General features: G+C 45.0%; 1 protein-coding gene across 1 annotated transcript in view; it reads left to right on the top strand.

Moving 5' to 3' along the window:
- DRGX (dorsal root ganglia homeobox) overlaps positions 1–15,859 on the top strand; it is a 420,041-nt gene that overhangs the window by 170,344 nt on the left and 233,838 nt on the right. Inside the window, exon 4 of the mRNA XM_044296692.1 lies at positions 15,197–15,369. Within this exon, the coding sequence (XP_044152627.1) occupies positions 15,197–15,369 (173 nt within the window). The remainder of the gene's footprint in view (positions 1–15,196; positions 15,370–15,859) is intronic.

Here is a 15,859-nt window from a genome sequence, read left to right as displayed (position 1 = left end):
TTCTGTTTATGCACATTGATTTCTTTTTGTTCCTTAACCTTTTATTTCCATACGGTATGTACCTCTCACAATGAGATTTTAGGATGCTTTTAAAGATATCCCATTTTGTGGCTGTATTTTTATTTGTGAGGACTTTATCCCATTTAGTTAGGCCTATGGCCTCTTTTAGTTGGCTAAATTTAGCTTTTTTGAAGCTTGGTATTTTTGTTCCTCCGTTTAGAAACGCTCTTTTGAATGATAATTGGAAGGTTATTACTTTATGGTCACTATTTCCCAGGTGTCCCCCAACCTGCACATCTGTTGTTCTGTCAGGTCTATTGGTTAATACTAAGTCCAGTATGGCCGTCCCTCTAGTCCGGTCCTGAACCAGTTGGGAGAGGTAATTGTCTTTGGTTATTGCCAAGAACCTGTTTCCTTTATGAGATATACAAGTTTCAGTTTCCCGGTCTATATCTGGGTAGTTGAAGTCCCCCATAATAACCACCTCATTATGATTTGCCACCTCGTCAATCTCATTTAGTAGATTTTCTGTGTACTCTGGTATATTAGGTGGTTTATAGTAAACTCCTTTATTATTAATTTATTATTGTTTTTCGCTCCATGTATCTCTACCCACAGTGACTCCACATGTTCATTCATCCTTACTTATATCTTCACAGAGTGTGGGCTTTAGACAGGACTTTACATAAAGGCAGACCCCTCCCCCTCTCCGGTTTTGACGATTCCTTTCTAAACAGACTGTAACCTTGTACATTAACTGCCCAGTCATAGCTATCATCCAGCCATGTCTCAGTTATTCCCACTATGTCATAGTCCTCCTCACACATCACTAATTCCCGTTCACCAGTTTTATTAGTCAGGCTTCTGGCATTAGTATACATACATTTGAGAGGTTTATGTATATTTTTTTTTTTCCCTACACCTTTCCTTCTGAACTGTTCTAGTCCCTCCTTCCATTCCTCCTCCAGTCCCACTACCTAGCCCCTGGTCTCTATCTTCCCCTCCTATAATGTAATTTCATTCCCCCCCCAGTACCTAGTTTAAACACTCCTCCAACCTTCTAGCCATCTTTCTCCCCGGCACAGCTGCCCCTTCCCCATTGAGGTGCATCCCGTCCCTACGATAGAGCCTGTAGCTGACAGAGAAGTCGTCCCAGTTCTCCAGGAACCCAAACCCCTCTTTCCTACACCAGTTCTTGAGCCACTTGTTAATCTCCCTAATCTCCTGCTGCCTTTCTTGTGTGGCCCGTGGTACAGGTAGTATTTCGGAAAATACTACCTTTGAGGTCCTTGCCCTAAGCTTTTGACCTAAATCCCTGAAATGATTTTCAAGGACTCTCCACCTACCCCTAACTTTGTCATTGATTCCGATATGGACCATGACCGCTGGATCTTCTACAGCCCCTCCCAGTAATCTGGCAACCCGATCCACGATGTGTCAAATTCTAGCGCCAGGAAGACAGCACACTGTTCGGCGATCACGGTATTTGTGACAGATTTCCCTATCTGTTCCCCTAATAATTGAGTCTCCCACTACCAACACCTGTCTGGCCTGCCCTGCTCTCCTGGTCCCCTGCTTATTAGAGCTGACATTCCCCTGACTGGCAGAGGAAGTGTCCGGCCGCGGCAGTGCCGTCCCTGGACTGACATCCCCCTCATCTGCCAAGCGTGCAAACTTGTTGGGGTGTGTCAGATCAGGACTAGCCTCCCTGGCACTCTTCCCTCTACCCCGCTTTCTAACTGTTACCCAGCTAGCTACCTGACTTTCCTCAGCCTCCTCTCAGTCGCCCTCCCCCTCATCTACCCCAAAGAGTGCTTGCTCGGTGAGAAGCAAACTCTTTTGCAAATTGTCAATGCCTCTCAGTGTTGCAACTTGCCTGTTTAGAGACTCGATTTGCAATTCCAAACGGGCAATTTGCTCACATATTGAACAAAGATATACACCCTGGAACGGCAGTTCCAGGACTGCACACATCATGCAAGATGTGCACTGGACTGCGTTGTCAATTGTGCAACACATACTAAATGGGGATTACACCACAAAAGCAAAAAATACAATATAATGTAGTACTAAGAAACTGGCTAATTACAGTCCCCCACTGAAGCCCCTGAATCTAAAGTCACTTAATCTTAAGTCACACACTTACACAACCACACTTAATCAACCATGCGTCGCGGTCAAACTCGCGTTATATATCTCCTTATATAAATATAAATGCAGCTCTGGATAAAAAAAAATGCATCCCTCTGGATTCAAAAAGGATTGCGGTCTGTCTTCCGTACAGGTTTCCCTATCTTTCCAAGGTCTTAGTAAATGGATTTACCCGATACAACATATCCTGATTAACCACAAAACGGGGGAACACCCTGCCCCTGGTTGTTGTGGTTCACCATCTATTACTAGTATATTTAGGCTCGGGATAAGGTTGGATCCTGGTGTTGTGCAGTACCAAAATGATCCCCAGAGACATTGACGTCTGCCAGCTCAGGCACCGGCGGCAAGTCCTCCATGTCTCCCAGCATTCTGGTCTCCCCCCTGAGCCAGGCCACTCTTCTAGGGTTACCCCTGTCTCATGGGTATCAGTCACTCTCATAACCGGCCACAGCGCTGGGAAGCCTGGGAAGTCTCTCCCTATTATAAGTTAATAATGCAGGTTGGTTGCGACAGCCACCTCGTGGGTCCACCTGCCGGAAACTGTGGACAGAGTCACCATAGCAGTAGGGTAGTCTTTTAAGTCCCCATGTATACACATGACTCCGACCTTATAGCCAGTGTACTCAGTAGAGCATACCAGGGAAGCCCTTACCAGTGTCACCAGTCCAACAGAGCCTCTGCTGGAGTGTCTCCCACCTCCACCTGGTGCAGGTGGTTTAGAGACTCCATAGCACCCACTGCACACAGTTTCCTGGCATACAATGATTGACAGAAGCCATAGTTTGTGTCCATGGGTTTCCCCTGATGTGGACATTCAGCTCGAACATGGCCGGGCTCCCAACACCGCCAGCAGATTATTGGAGCGGGTTCCATTGGGGTTACATCCCAGGCCGGTTTGGTGGGCAGCAGTCGCCGGGTCCGGGGTGGAGAGTTACAGGATTTGACTGCCCTCCTCCCAAAAGAACCCTCCTGCAAGTTCCGGGTCGCCTCATAGCATTCCACCAAGTTTACCATCTCAAGCGCATTACCTATAGAGACCTGGCCAATCCATTGCTGGAAAGGGTGTGGCAGAGCTCTCCAGAACATATCTGCTAACAACCGGTACGGCATAGCAGTGAAGCTCAGCATGTCAGGCTGTAGCCACTTTTGCAAAAGGTTGAGCAGGTTATTATACTGGGGTCCCACGGGCTCAGCCGGGTTGAACCCCCACTGATGCACCAGCTGGGCACGGACCAGCACATTCACCCCCAGTCTTGCCAAAATCTCACCCTTTACCTTTGGATAGTTGGCCTCTTGATCGTCCGCCAAGTCAAAATACATGTGATGAGACTCTGATGCCAGGAAAGGAGCGACAACCTCAGCCCACTGGTCCTGGGGCAGCCTTTCCCTGGTGGCCACTTTCTCATACATCGCCAGGTAGGTTTCAATGTCATCTGTGGGTGTCATCTTAGGGACCGCTGCACGGACTGCTTTCCAGGCATCATGGACACTTGGGGTTGCTCCTGCTGTCTGCAAAGTCATTACGTGTTGTAGCAGCAACTGGTTGGTCTCTTGCTGCTGCGTGTTAGCCTCTCACTGGTGCAGGTTGGTCTCTTGCTGCTGCAAATTAGCCTCCATGAGGGCCTTCACAACAGCCTCCATTTTGTCATGTGACACAGGTTTGAATTTAGCTGGTTTGATAACTGACATACAACCGTTCCCAAAAATGCAAACCAAAAATTATTTGGCATTCACGCCAGCCTCCTTGTGCTTGCCCGCTCCAGGCCACCAATTGTAGGTATTTGCTCTGCTAGGCAGGGTAAGCGGATGCAGTACAGAGGCAAGAACACAGTAGTAAAGCAAAAGTTCTGTGTTTATTCACACAAAAAGCAATAAAGGGAAAACAACACTGTGCAGAGTCCTGGTGTTAATTCACAACACATAAAGTCCACAGCACGAACGTGTCACCTGGCGGACTGTTTTGTCCTTGGCAATCCACAGCCGTCCACAGCAGGCTTTAGGGCACCTGATTTTCAGCGTGCAGCTCTCCATCACGCTACCAACTGGTTGGAACCCAAGACCACAGTGCTTCACAGCTCCACTATGAAAATGCAGGGTAATCCACACACAGCTGTGACTGTTGGCAGTTTTTTTTTTTTCCAGCCCAAAACCTGGCCTGGAACGTGGGGAACAGCCATCCACCCTGCTCTTTGGCTGCTCCCAATAAGAGCCAGGTCAGATCGGCTTTACAGCCACAGTAAGTAAAAACACAGTTTCAGCCTAGCTGCTGCTGACACACTAAACTACCGATTCCTATCTCACCGAGGCCAGGAACCTCGGTGAAACGTACCTTCCGTCAATGACGGACCCCTGCGCCTTCCTACTATATATATATATATATATATATATATACAGGTCCTTCTAAAAAAATTAGCATATTGTGATAAAGTTAATTATTTTCTGTAATGTACTGATAAACATTAGACTTTCATATATTTTAGATTCATTACACACCAACTGAAGTAGTTCAAGCCTTTTATTGTTTTAATATTGATGATTTTGGCATACAGCTCATGAAAACCCAAAATTCCTATCTAAAAAAATTAGCATATCATGAAAAGGTTCTCTAAACGAGCTATTAACCTAATCATCTGAATCAACTAATTAACTCTAAACACCTGCAAAAGATTCCTGAGGCTTTTAAAAACTCCCAGCCTGGTTCATTACTCAAAACCGCAATCATGGGTAAGGCTGCCGACCTGACTGCTGTCCAGAAGGCCATCATTGACACCCTCAAGCAAGAGGGTAAGACACAGAAAGAAATTTCTGAACGAATAGGCTGTTCCCAGAGTGCTGTATCAAGGCAACTTAGTGGGAAGTCTGTGGCAAGGAAAAAGTGTGGCAGAAAACGCTGCACAACGAGAAGAGGTGACCGGACCCTGAGGAAGATTGTGGAGAAGGACCGATTCCAGACCTTGGGGGACCTGCGGAAGCAGTGGACTGAGTCTGGAGTAGAAACATCCAGAGCCACCGTGTACAGGCGTGTGCAGGAAATGGGCTACAGGTGCCGCATTCCCCAGGTCAAGCCACTTTTGAACCAGAAACAGTGGCAGAAGCGCCTGACCTGGGCTACAGAGAAGCAGCACTGGACTGTTGCATGTCATTCGGAAATCAAGGTGCCAGAGTCCGGAGGAAGACTGGGGAGAGGGAAATGCCAAAATGCCTGAAGTCCAGTGTCAAGTACCCACAGTCAGTGATGGTCTGGGGTGCCATGTCAGCTGCTGGTGTTGGTCCACTGTGTTTTATCAAGGTCAGGGTCAATGCAGCTAGCTATCAGGAGATTTTGGAGCACTTCATGCCTCCATCTGCGGAAAAGCTTTATGGAGATGAAGATTTCATTTTTCAGCACGACCTGGCACCTGCTCACAGTGCCAAAACCACTGGTAAATGGTATACTGACCATGGTATTACTGTGCTCAATTGGCCTGCCAACTCTCCTGACCTGAACCCCATAGAGAATCTGTGGGATATTGGGAAGAGAAAGTTGAGAGACGCAAGACCCAACACTCTGGATGAGCTTAAGGCCGCTATCGAAGCATCCTGGGCCTCCATAACACCTCAGCAGTGCCACAGGCTGATTGCCTCCATGCCACGCCGCATTGAAGCAGTCATTTCTGCAAAAGGATTCCCGATCAAGTATTGAGTGCATAATCAACACCTTTGATAATTATTTGAAGGTTGACTTTTTTTGTATTAAAAACACTTTTCTTTTATTGGTCGGATAAAATATGCTAATTTTTTTAGATAGGAAATTTGGGTTTTCATGAGCTGTATGCCACAATCATCAATATTAAAACAATAAAAGGCTTGAACTACTTCAGTTGGTGTGTAATGAATCTAAAATATATGAAAGTCTAATCTTTATCAGTACATTACAGAAAATAATGAACTTTATCACAATATGCTAATTTTTTTAGAAGGACCTGTATATGTGTGTGTATATATATATATATATATATATATATATATATATATATATATATATATATTGTGATACCAATGCTGGATTGGTAGTGGAAGGGAGGTATATTTCCCCTAGATTCCTCTCCTATGTAAGTAGCAGGTGAAAGAATCTCACCTGTGAGGTAATTAATTAAGCAGCACTGAGGGTGGGGATATAACAGAGCAGGAGGTCAGTCAGTCTCTCTGCCTGGGGACACAGAAAGCATGTCTGTGTGAGTGAGCAAACTGTGAGTACTAGGTTGCTGATGCCTTGTTTTGTGAGCTGGCTGGGAGAAGCCCACCAGCGGATAGATAGGAACCTCTAATGTTTAGTAAGTGCCGGACAGGCAAGACTTTTCTTTTGTTTTATTTTATTTGTGCAACCTGCTCAATAAACCTGGCTCCAGGCCAGCTTAAAACTTCTACCTTGGTGGCTGGTTGGAATTGTGTGAAACAGACAAGTGTCCTTTGACCCCAGCAAAGGCGATCCCGAGCTTATCCCCCCACAAGTGGTGGCTTGGAGCGGGCAACACGTTAAAAGTCTGAAAATGGATGACGTAGTAAAGGCCCTGATACAGTCTGTGGCAGCCCAGCAAGAGGCAACCAGAGAACAACAGCGTACAAATGCAGCCCAGCAGGAAGCAAACTGCTTAATGTCTGCACAGCTAACCACCCTAATAGAGGCCGCAAATAAAGACCGCCAAATCTTGCAGGAAGTGGTGCAGCGTGTGGCAAGTCTTCCAGTGGTACAGCCAGGAAAAGAGCAGACAACTTTCCATGTGGGTCATTTTTTGCAAAAGATGACAGCAGAAGATGATGTGGAAGCTTATCTGGCTACATTTGAGAGGACAGCAGTGCATGAAGCGTGGCCAAAGCCACGGTGGGCAGGACTGCTAGCCCCGTTTCTTGCAGGTGAAGCGCAAAAAGCTTATTTTGATCTGGAACCTGAGGCTGCCCAGGACTATGATAAACTTAATTCGGAGATCCTGGCTTGGCTAGGTGTTACCCTAGCAGTTAGAGCACAACGAGTACATCAGTGGACATATAAAATGGATAAACCCCCACGCTCGCAGATGTTCGATCTCATCCATTTGGCCCGAAAATGGCTACAACCCAAGATGCTATCAGCACCTGACGTCGTGCAGCGTGTGGTCCTCGACAAGTTCCTGAGGTCGCTACCCCCAGCCCTAAGGAAGTGGGTGAGCCAATACAGCAGACCAGCTTATTGACCTGGTGGAGCGATACTCTGCGGCTGAGGACCTTCTAACTAACTCTCAGCTCTCAACCCCACGGAGTCTGAGGGTTCCGGGTAAGACTGTTCCGGGGCTTAAGGGAACTGGGAGAAATGTAAAGACTTTAAGTGAAGAAGACAATGAGACTGTGGGCTCAGGAAAGCTCAAAAGGTATAATGTTGGACTAAACAAAGGTCCCATAAGATGTTTTCGGTGTAATGGGTAGGGACACATTGCAGTGAACTGTCCTATGAATATTGAACCTATGCAATGTGATGTCGCCTTTATGAAAAAACGCATGTCTATGTTTGCGCAAATGGTGTGTGCTGCGGCAGGTTCAGACAGTGCAGAAAAACATTTGTGTGAATTAAAAGTGGATAATAAGAGTGTGACTGCGCTGCTAGACTCAGGGAGTGTAGTAACTCTGGTGAAAGCAGGCCTTATAGCCCCCTCTGACAGTCAATCAGACACGTTCACTGTGACTTGTGTGCATGGGGATGTATGTGAATACCAGACTACTCTTGCTTATATTACCACACCCTATGGGTCTGTGTGTCATAAAGTTGGAATAGTCCCAGCACTACTGCATGAGGTTATTCTTGGGAGAGATTTTCCACATTTTTGGAAAATATGGGAATCCAAGTTGGAAACCCAAAAAAGTACACCACAGATATTGACAGCATCTGATATAGGCCCAGAACTATTAGAGGATTCCCCACTAGGGGATGTAGTTGAGCTATCAGCAGATAGCTCCACCCCTTTTCCATTCTCTGTTATGGCAGGGGATCTAGATGAGTCCACATCAGAGACTGAGACTGAAGGGGTAACACTTCAGGGTATGCCTGACCTAGACGTTCGGAAAGACGACTTTCAAAGTGAGCAAATGAAGGACTCCACCCTTACACGGGCCAGAGAGAATATAAAAGTGATAAATGGGAATCCTGTGGAGTCTGGTGCTAGGCTAGCTTTTCCCTACATGGCTCTAGAGAACGATTTGTTGTATCAGATAGACAAGAAGAGAGAGGAGGTGGTACAGCAGTTAGTGGTCCCAAAGCCCTATTGGAGAACTGTTCTGGATCTGACACATGGACACATTATGGGTGGCCATTTGGGGATCCAGAAAACTACTGAAAGGATTTTAGAGAGGTTTTTCTGGCCTGGAATGCATGGAGACATTAAAGCATATTGTGAATCCTGCCCTCGGTGTCAGATTACAGCCCCTATGCCCCATTTCCGTAGCCCTTTGGTGCCCCTGCCGATTATTGAAATACCCTTTGAGCGCATTGGGATGGATTTAGTGGGTCCCCTAATAAAGTCAGCTCGGGGTCACCAGCATATCTTAGTCGTAATGGACTATGCTACCCGTTACCCCGAGGCCATACCTTTGCGCAATACCTCGTCAAAGACCATCGCAAAATAACTGGTCCAGGTGTTTAGTCGGGTTGGTATTCCAAAAGAAATACTCACAGACCAAGGGACGCCCTTTATGTCTAATGTCATGAAGGAACTTTGCAGGTTTTTTTTAAGTTACCCAGCTACGTACGTCAGTCTATCATCCCCAAACTGATGGATCGGTGGAAAGATTTAATAAAACCCTAAAACAAATGCTGAAAAAGGTGGTAGATAAAGATGGCAAAAATTGGGACTTTTTGCTCCCATATCTGCTGTTTGCTATAAGGGAGGTACCACAGTCATCCACAGGGTTTTCACCTTTCGAGCTTGTACAGTCATGTGAAAAAATTAGGACACCCTTTGAAAGCATGTGGTTTTTTGTAACATTTTTAATAAAAGGTTATTTCATCTCCGTTTCAACAATACAGAGAGATTAAAGTAATCCAACTAAACAAAGAAAACTGAAGAAAAGTCTTTTCAAGATCTTCTGTAAATGTCATTCTACAAAAATGCCTATTCTAACTGAGGAAAAAGATAGGACACCCTTGCCCCTAATAGCGAGTGTTACCTCCTTTGGCTGAAATAACTGCAGTGAGACGGTTCTTGTAGCCATCTACCAGTCTTCGACATCGGTCTGAGGAAATTTTACCCCACTCCTCAATGCAGAACTTTTTCAGCTGTGAGATGTTTGAGGGGTTTCTTGCACGTACAGCCCTTTTCAAGTCACCCCACAGCATCTCAATGGGATTCAAATCTGGACTTTGACTTGGCCATTCCAGGACTCTCCATTTCTTCTTTTTCAGCCAATCTTTGGTTGATTTACTAGTATGTTTTGGGTCATTGTCATGTTGCATGGTCCAGTTCCGCTTCAGCTTTAATTTTCTAACTGATGGTCTCACATGTTCTTCAAGCACCTTCTGATACACAGTAGAATTCATCGTGGATTCTATGATGGTGAGCTGACCAGGTCCTGCTGCAGCAAAGCAGCCCCAAACCATGACACTTCCACCTCCATGCTTCACAGTTGGTATGAGGTCCTTTTCTTGGAATGCTGTGTTTGGTTTACGCCAAACATGTCCTCTGCTGTTGTGTCCAAATAATTCAATTTTGGACCCATCTGTCCAAAGAACATTATTCCAGAAGTCCTGGTCTTTGTCAACTTTATCTCTGGCAAATGTCAGTCTGGCCTCGATGTTTCTCTTGGAAAGCAAAGGTTTCCTCCTTGCACACCTCCCATGCAAGTTAAACTTGTACAGTCTCTTTCTGATTGTAGAGGCATGTACTTCTACATCAACAGTAGCCAGAGCCTGCTGTAGTTCTCGAGATGACACTTTAGGGTTTTTGGAGACCTCTTTTAGCATCTTGCGGTCTGCTCTTGGGGTGAACTTGCTGGGGCGACCAGTCCTGGGCATGTTGGCAGTTGTTTTGAAAGCCCTCCACTTGTAGACTATCTTCCGGACAGTGGAATGGCTGATTTCAAAATCTTTTGAGATCTTTTTAAATCCCTTCCCAGACTCATAGGCTGCTACAATCTTTTTTCTGAAGTCCTCTGACAGCTCTTTTGCTCTCACCATGGTGCTCACTCTCACTTCAACAGTCAGGAGCACACCAAACTAAATGTCTGAGGTTTAAATAGGGCAAGCCTCATTCAACATGCAGAGTAACGATCTACTAATTATGTGCACCTGGTGTGATATACCTGTGTGAGATCTGAGCCAATTTAAGAGGGAATACATGTGAGGGTGTCCTATCTTTTTCCTCAGTTAGAATAGGCATTTTTGTAGAATGACATTTACAGAAGATCTTGAAAAGACTTTTCTTCAGTTTTCTTTGTTTAGTTGGATTACTTTAATCTCTCTGTATTGTTGAAACGGAGATGAAATAACCTTTTATTAAAAATGTTACAAAAAACCACATGCTTTCAAAGGGTGTCCTAATTTTTTCACATGACTGTATATGGTAGACATCCATGTGGTTTATTAGATGTGGCTAAAGAAACATGGGAAGGACAGGTCACACCGTACAATAGTGTAATAGAGCACGTGTCCCAGATGCAGGACAGGATTTCATCAGTCATGCCAATTGTTAAGGAACATATGGAATTGGCTCAAGGAGTACAGAAAATGATTTATGATAGAGGGGCCAAGATTCGAACATTTGCGCCAGGGGATCGAGTACTAGTTCTCGTCCCCACTGTGGAGAGTAAATTCTTGGCTAAATGGCAAGGTCCATTTGAAATAATTGGAAGAGTAGGTGAGGTGAACTATAAAGTATACCCACCAGGTAAAAGGAAGCCAGAACAGATTTACCATATAAATCTGTTAAAACCTTGGAAGGACCGGCCAGTCCTGGCAGCAGCACTTGCTCCAACCATCAATAATGGGGCAGCAATACCTGCTGTCAGAATAGCCGAAACTCTGTCCGATGTCCAAAAGAAGGAAGCTAGATTGTTGGTCGCTCAGAACAGAGAATTTTTTTCAGAAAAGCCGGGACAGACATCACTCATAAAACATGACATCATAACTGAACCTGGGGTTAAGGTCCATGTAAAACCTTATAGGATTCCTGAGGCCAGACGAGAAGCAGTCTCAAAAGAAGTAAAAGATATGTTGGAGTTGGGAGTAATTGAGGAGTCTCATAGTGAATGGTCAAGCCCGATTGTGTTAATTCCAAAGCCTGATGGTACCATAAGGTTCTGTAATGATTTTAGGAGGTTAAATACTGTGTCTAAATTCGATGCATACCCTATGCCACGAGTGGACGAACTTATAGACCGACTTGGTACAGCCCGTTACATAACGACCTTAGACCTGACAAAGGGTTATTGGCAAATACCCCTGACGGAAGCTGCCAAAGAGAAGACAGCATTTTCCACACCTGACAGCCTATTCCAATATGTAAATATGCCTTTTGGACTACATGGGGCGGGCTCCTGCAACATTTCAGCGGCTAATGGACAGAGTGTTAAGACCACATAGACAGTACGTGTCTGCTTATCTTGATGATATAGTGATACACAGTGCAGACTGGGAAACACACCTACTCAAAGTACAGGCAATGATTGATGATTTGAGGAGAGCAGGGTTGACTGCAAACCTTAAGAAATGTAGCATTGGCCTAGAAGAAGCCAAGTACTTGGGTTACATTATTGGGAGAGGGGTAGTCAAGCCCCAAGTTGACAAGATTAAAGCTATACAGAACTGGCCCCGCCCTGTAAATAAAAAAAAACAAGTAAAGGCATTTCTGGGGATTACTGGCTATTATAGGCGGTTCAAACCCAATTTTGCAGCTATAGCAGTTCCCTTAACTGATCTCACCAAGGGAAACGGGTCGGTGATGGTAAAATGGAATTATGAAGCAGAAGAAGCGTTTCAGACTTTAAAACAGGCTCTTTGTTCCCAACCAGTATTGATGACCCCTGACTTTAGAAATGAATTTGTGGTACAGACAGATGCTTCCAGCTCAGGAATAGGGGCAGTGTTATCACAGACTGTTAATGGAGAGGAGCATCCTGTGCTTTACTTGAGTCGCAAACTAAATAAGCATGAGAAGAACTATGCAGTTGTAGAGAAGGAGTGTTTGGCCATCAAGTGGGCCATAGAATCACTCAAATACTACTTGCTAGGTCGGAAGTTTCGCCTGGTCACTGATCATGCCCCTCTGAAGTGGATGAACCTGAACAGAGAGCAAAATAGCAGAGTGACAAGATGGTTTTTGGCTCTGCAGGCTTACAGCTTTACAGTGGAGCACAGGCCAGGAAAGTGGCAAGGAAATGCAGATGTGTTGTCACATGTGCATTGTCTGCTGGTTTCAGTTGCTCAGACCCACTTGCCTGAGCAGAGGGGGGGGGGGGGGGGATATGTGATACCAATGCTGGATTGGTAGTGGAAGGGAGGTACATTTCCCCTAGATTCCTCTCCTATGTAAGTAGCAGGTGAAAGAATCTCACCTGTAAGGTAATTAATTAAGCAGCACTGAGGGTGGGGATATAACAGAGCCAGGAGGTCAGTCAGTCTCTCTGCCTGGGGACACAGAAAGCATGTCTGTGTGAGTGAGCAAACTGTGAGTACTAGGTTGCTGATGCCTTGTTTTGTGAGCTGGCTGGGAGAAGCCCACCAGCGGATAGATAAAAACCTCTAATGTTTAGTAAGTGCCGGACAGGCAAGACTTTTCTTTTGTTTTATTTTATTTGTGCAACCTGCTCAATAAACCTGGCTCCAGGCCAGCTTAAAACTTCTACCTTGGTGGCTGGTTGGAATTGTGTGAAACAGACAAGTGTCCTTTGACCCCAGCAAAGGCGATCCCGAGCTTATCCCCCCACAATATATATATATATATATATATATATATATATAATCTCACCTAAAGAATTATTAGGAACACCATACTAATACGGTGTTGGACCCCAAAACTGCCTTAATTCTACGTGGCATTGATTCAACAAGGTGCTGATAGGATTCTTAAGAAATGTTGGCCCATATTGATAGGATAGCATCTTGCAGTTGATGGAGATTTGAGGGATGCACATCCAGGGCACGAAGCTCTCGTTCCCCCACATCCCAAAGATGCTCTATTGGGTTGAGATCTGGTGACTGTGGGGGCCATTTTAGTACAGTGAACTCATTGTCATGTTCAAGAAACCAATTTGAAATGATTCGAGCTTTGTGACATGGTGCATTATCCTGCTGGAAGTAGCCATCAGAGGATGGGTACATGGTGGTCATGAAGGGATGGACATGGTCAGAAACAATGCTCAGGTAGCCCGTGGCATTTAAACGATGGCCATTTGGCACTAAGAGTCCTAAAGTGTGCCCAGAAAACATCCCCCACGTCATTACACCACCACCACCAGCCTGCACAGTTGTAACAAGGCATGATGGATACATGTTCTCATTCTGTTTACACCAACTTTGGACTCTACTATTTGAATGTCTCAACAGAAATCGAGACTCATCAGACCAGGCAACATTTTTCCAGTCCTGTGTTGTTTGGGAAAGCAGGTATTTTCCTCCCAACATGGGCGGCTGGGCTCATTTCCAGCCAGGTGAGATCAAATACCAGACTGGAGTTTAAGTGCCGGTCCGGGTTTTGGAAGCACCTGGCTGTACGTTAAATAGGTAGCTGGGCTCAGAATATGGGTCTGTCTTGGGATCTGAAGCATGGTGCTGTGGTGGAAAGTTCAGAACCGCATGAGGGCTGTATGCTGGGAAACAGGCTCCCAAAGCCTGCTGTGGACTGCCGGGGATAAAACAGCTAGCACGGTGACGTGCCTATTATATGGACTTTTCGTTGTGTGAATTAACACCAAGACTGTTATGAGTTGTTTTTCTTTTTCCTTTTGTGTTTTGTGTGAATAAACACTGACATTTTGATTTACAAACCTGTTTTGCCTCTGTTCTGCATCCGCTTACCCTGCTTACCAGAGCAAATCCTCACAATATATATACACATACATATACACTGCTTAAAAAAATAAGATTTCAGTGAAAATAGGGAAAAACTAATGAAAGTATTTGCTTGCAAGTAGCTGCTCCTGATAGCAGACACAGTCAGCCACAGGCCCTGTCTCCTCTCTCCCTGTCTGTCAGCTACCTTGCTTTTCTCTATTGTACACAACACACAAAATTCTTTTGAATCCTAGCCTTTTCCTTCCCTGGCAATAAGCTTGATTGATTTCTGACTGTCCCTGATTGATTTTTTTTATTGTCCCTAACTCCCTAAGATCACATAACCACCCTCTTCCACAGCCTAGCACAAAATGGTGCTCTGCTCATTCTGCTAGGGCACCTCCCTGCCTGCTGCAGCACTGATTTGTTCATCCAGGCTGTCTGTCAGCCTGGGAGCCAATCAGAGCAAGCCCTCCCCCCACTTCCTCTTTTTTCCTGCCGACATGTGCACTAAAATGGCACAATGCGCTGTTTTAGTGGATTCGTCTTAAACTAACCTGGAAAGATTTGGGTTCGTCTGCCATCCGAAACAAACAGCAAAGTTCGGACCGAACTCAGTTTGCAAAGTATAACTGGCTATAGTTTTCATTGTAATGAATGGGCTAAAATTTTAAACTCTAATGACCGCTTCACATATATTCGGCGATCTGACTCAGTTGGACGCTGGAAGGGAACCTAATCCAAACCTGACCCCATAGTTTTCTGTGGGATTGTTTGCATACATCTATGATATTACTTATAATGTTTGATATATATCTACATAGTGTGTGTATATATATATATATATATATATATATATATATACACACTCAAACATATATCAGTTATGTCTAGCTCCTGGCATACAACAATAGGCCGGGAACAAGTGATATATGTGCACTCAGCCTAACTACTGTGAGTGTAAAATCACATGTATTATGCCCTTTATTATTAACATTACTGAATCATGATCTCCACAATTGTTACATTGGTATCTCCTTTATTTTTTAGGTATGGTTTCAGAATCGAAGGGCAAAGTGGAGAAAAACTGAGAGGGGTAGTTTCGAACAAGATGGTTCAAAAGAAGGTACTGCTGAAGTTACCTCTCCCACCAGAAACCTTAGTTCACCTCCTTCAGGTGATTCTGCAAGGGGCAAAAAGGAAAACTTGGATGCACAGCAGAGGTAAGGATATAAAAATACTTACAGATTGTCCAGCTTCAACCTAAACTTTATCTAGGCCATGGACAGTGCTGTATCTAACATAAAAATGGAACTAAGGCCCCCTTTCACACGAGCGAGTTTTCCGCGCGGGTGCGATGCGTGAGTTGAACGCATTGCACCCGCACTGAATCCTGACCCATTCATTTCTATGGGGCTGTTCACATGAGCGGTCATTTTCACGCATCACTTATGCGTTGCGTGAAAATCGCAGCTTGCTCCTCTTTGTGCGTTGCAGTGCGATAATCCACGCAACGCATCCCCCATAGAAGTGAAAGGGGTTGCGTGAAAATCGCAAGCATCCGCAAGCAAGTGCGGATGCAGTGCGATTTTCATGCATGGGTTCTAGGTGACAGTCTATTCACTGTCATTCAGGTCACAGCTAGCAAAGAACAGACCGGGAACTACGCAAACAAGAGGAGAAGGTGAGTTAACTTTTTTATTTTTTTAACCC

Source organism: Bufo gargarizans, chromosome 6 (assembly GCF_014858855.1).
Source record: "Bufo gargarizans isolate SCDJY-AF-19 chromosome 6, ASM1485885v1, whole genome shotgun sequence".
Taxonomy (NCBI): Eukaryota; Metazoa; Chordata; class Amphibia; order Anura; family Bufonidae; genus Bufo; species Bufo gargarizans.
Note: the sequence above shows the minus strand (reverse complement) of the source record. Positions and strands in the feature narration are given on the sequence as shown.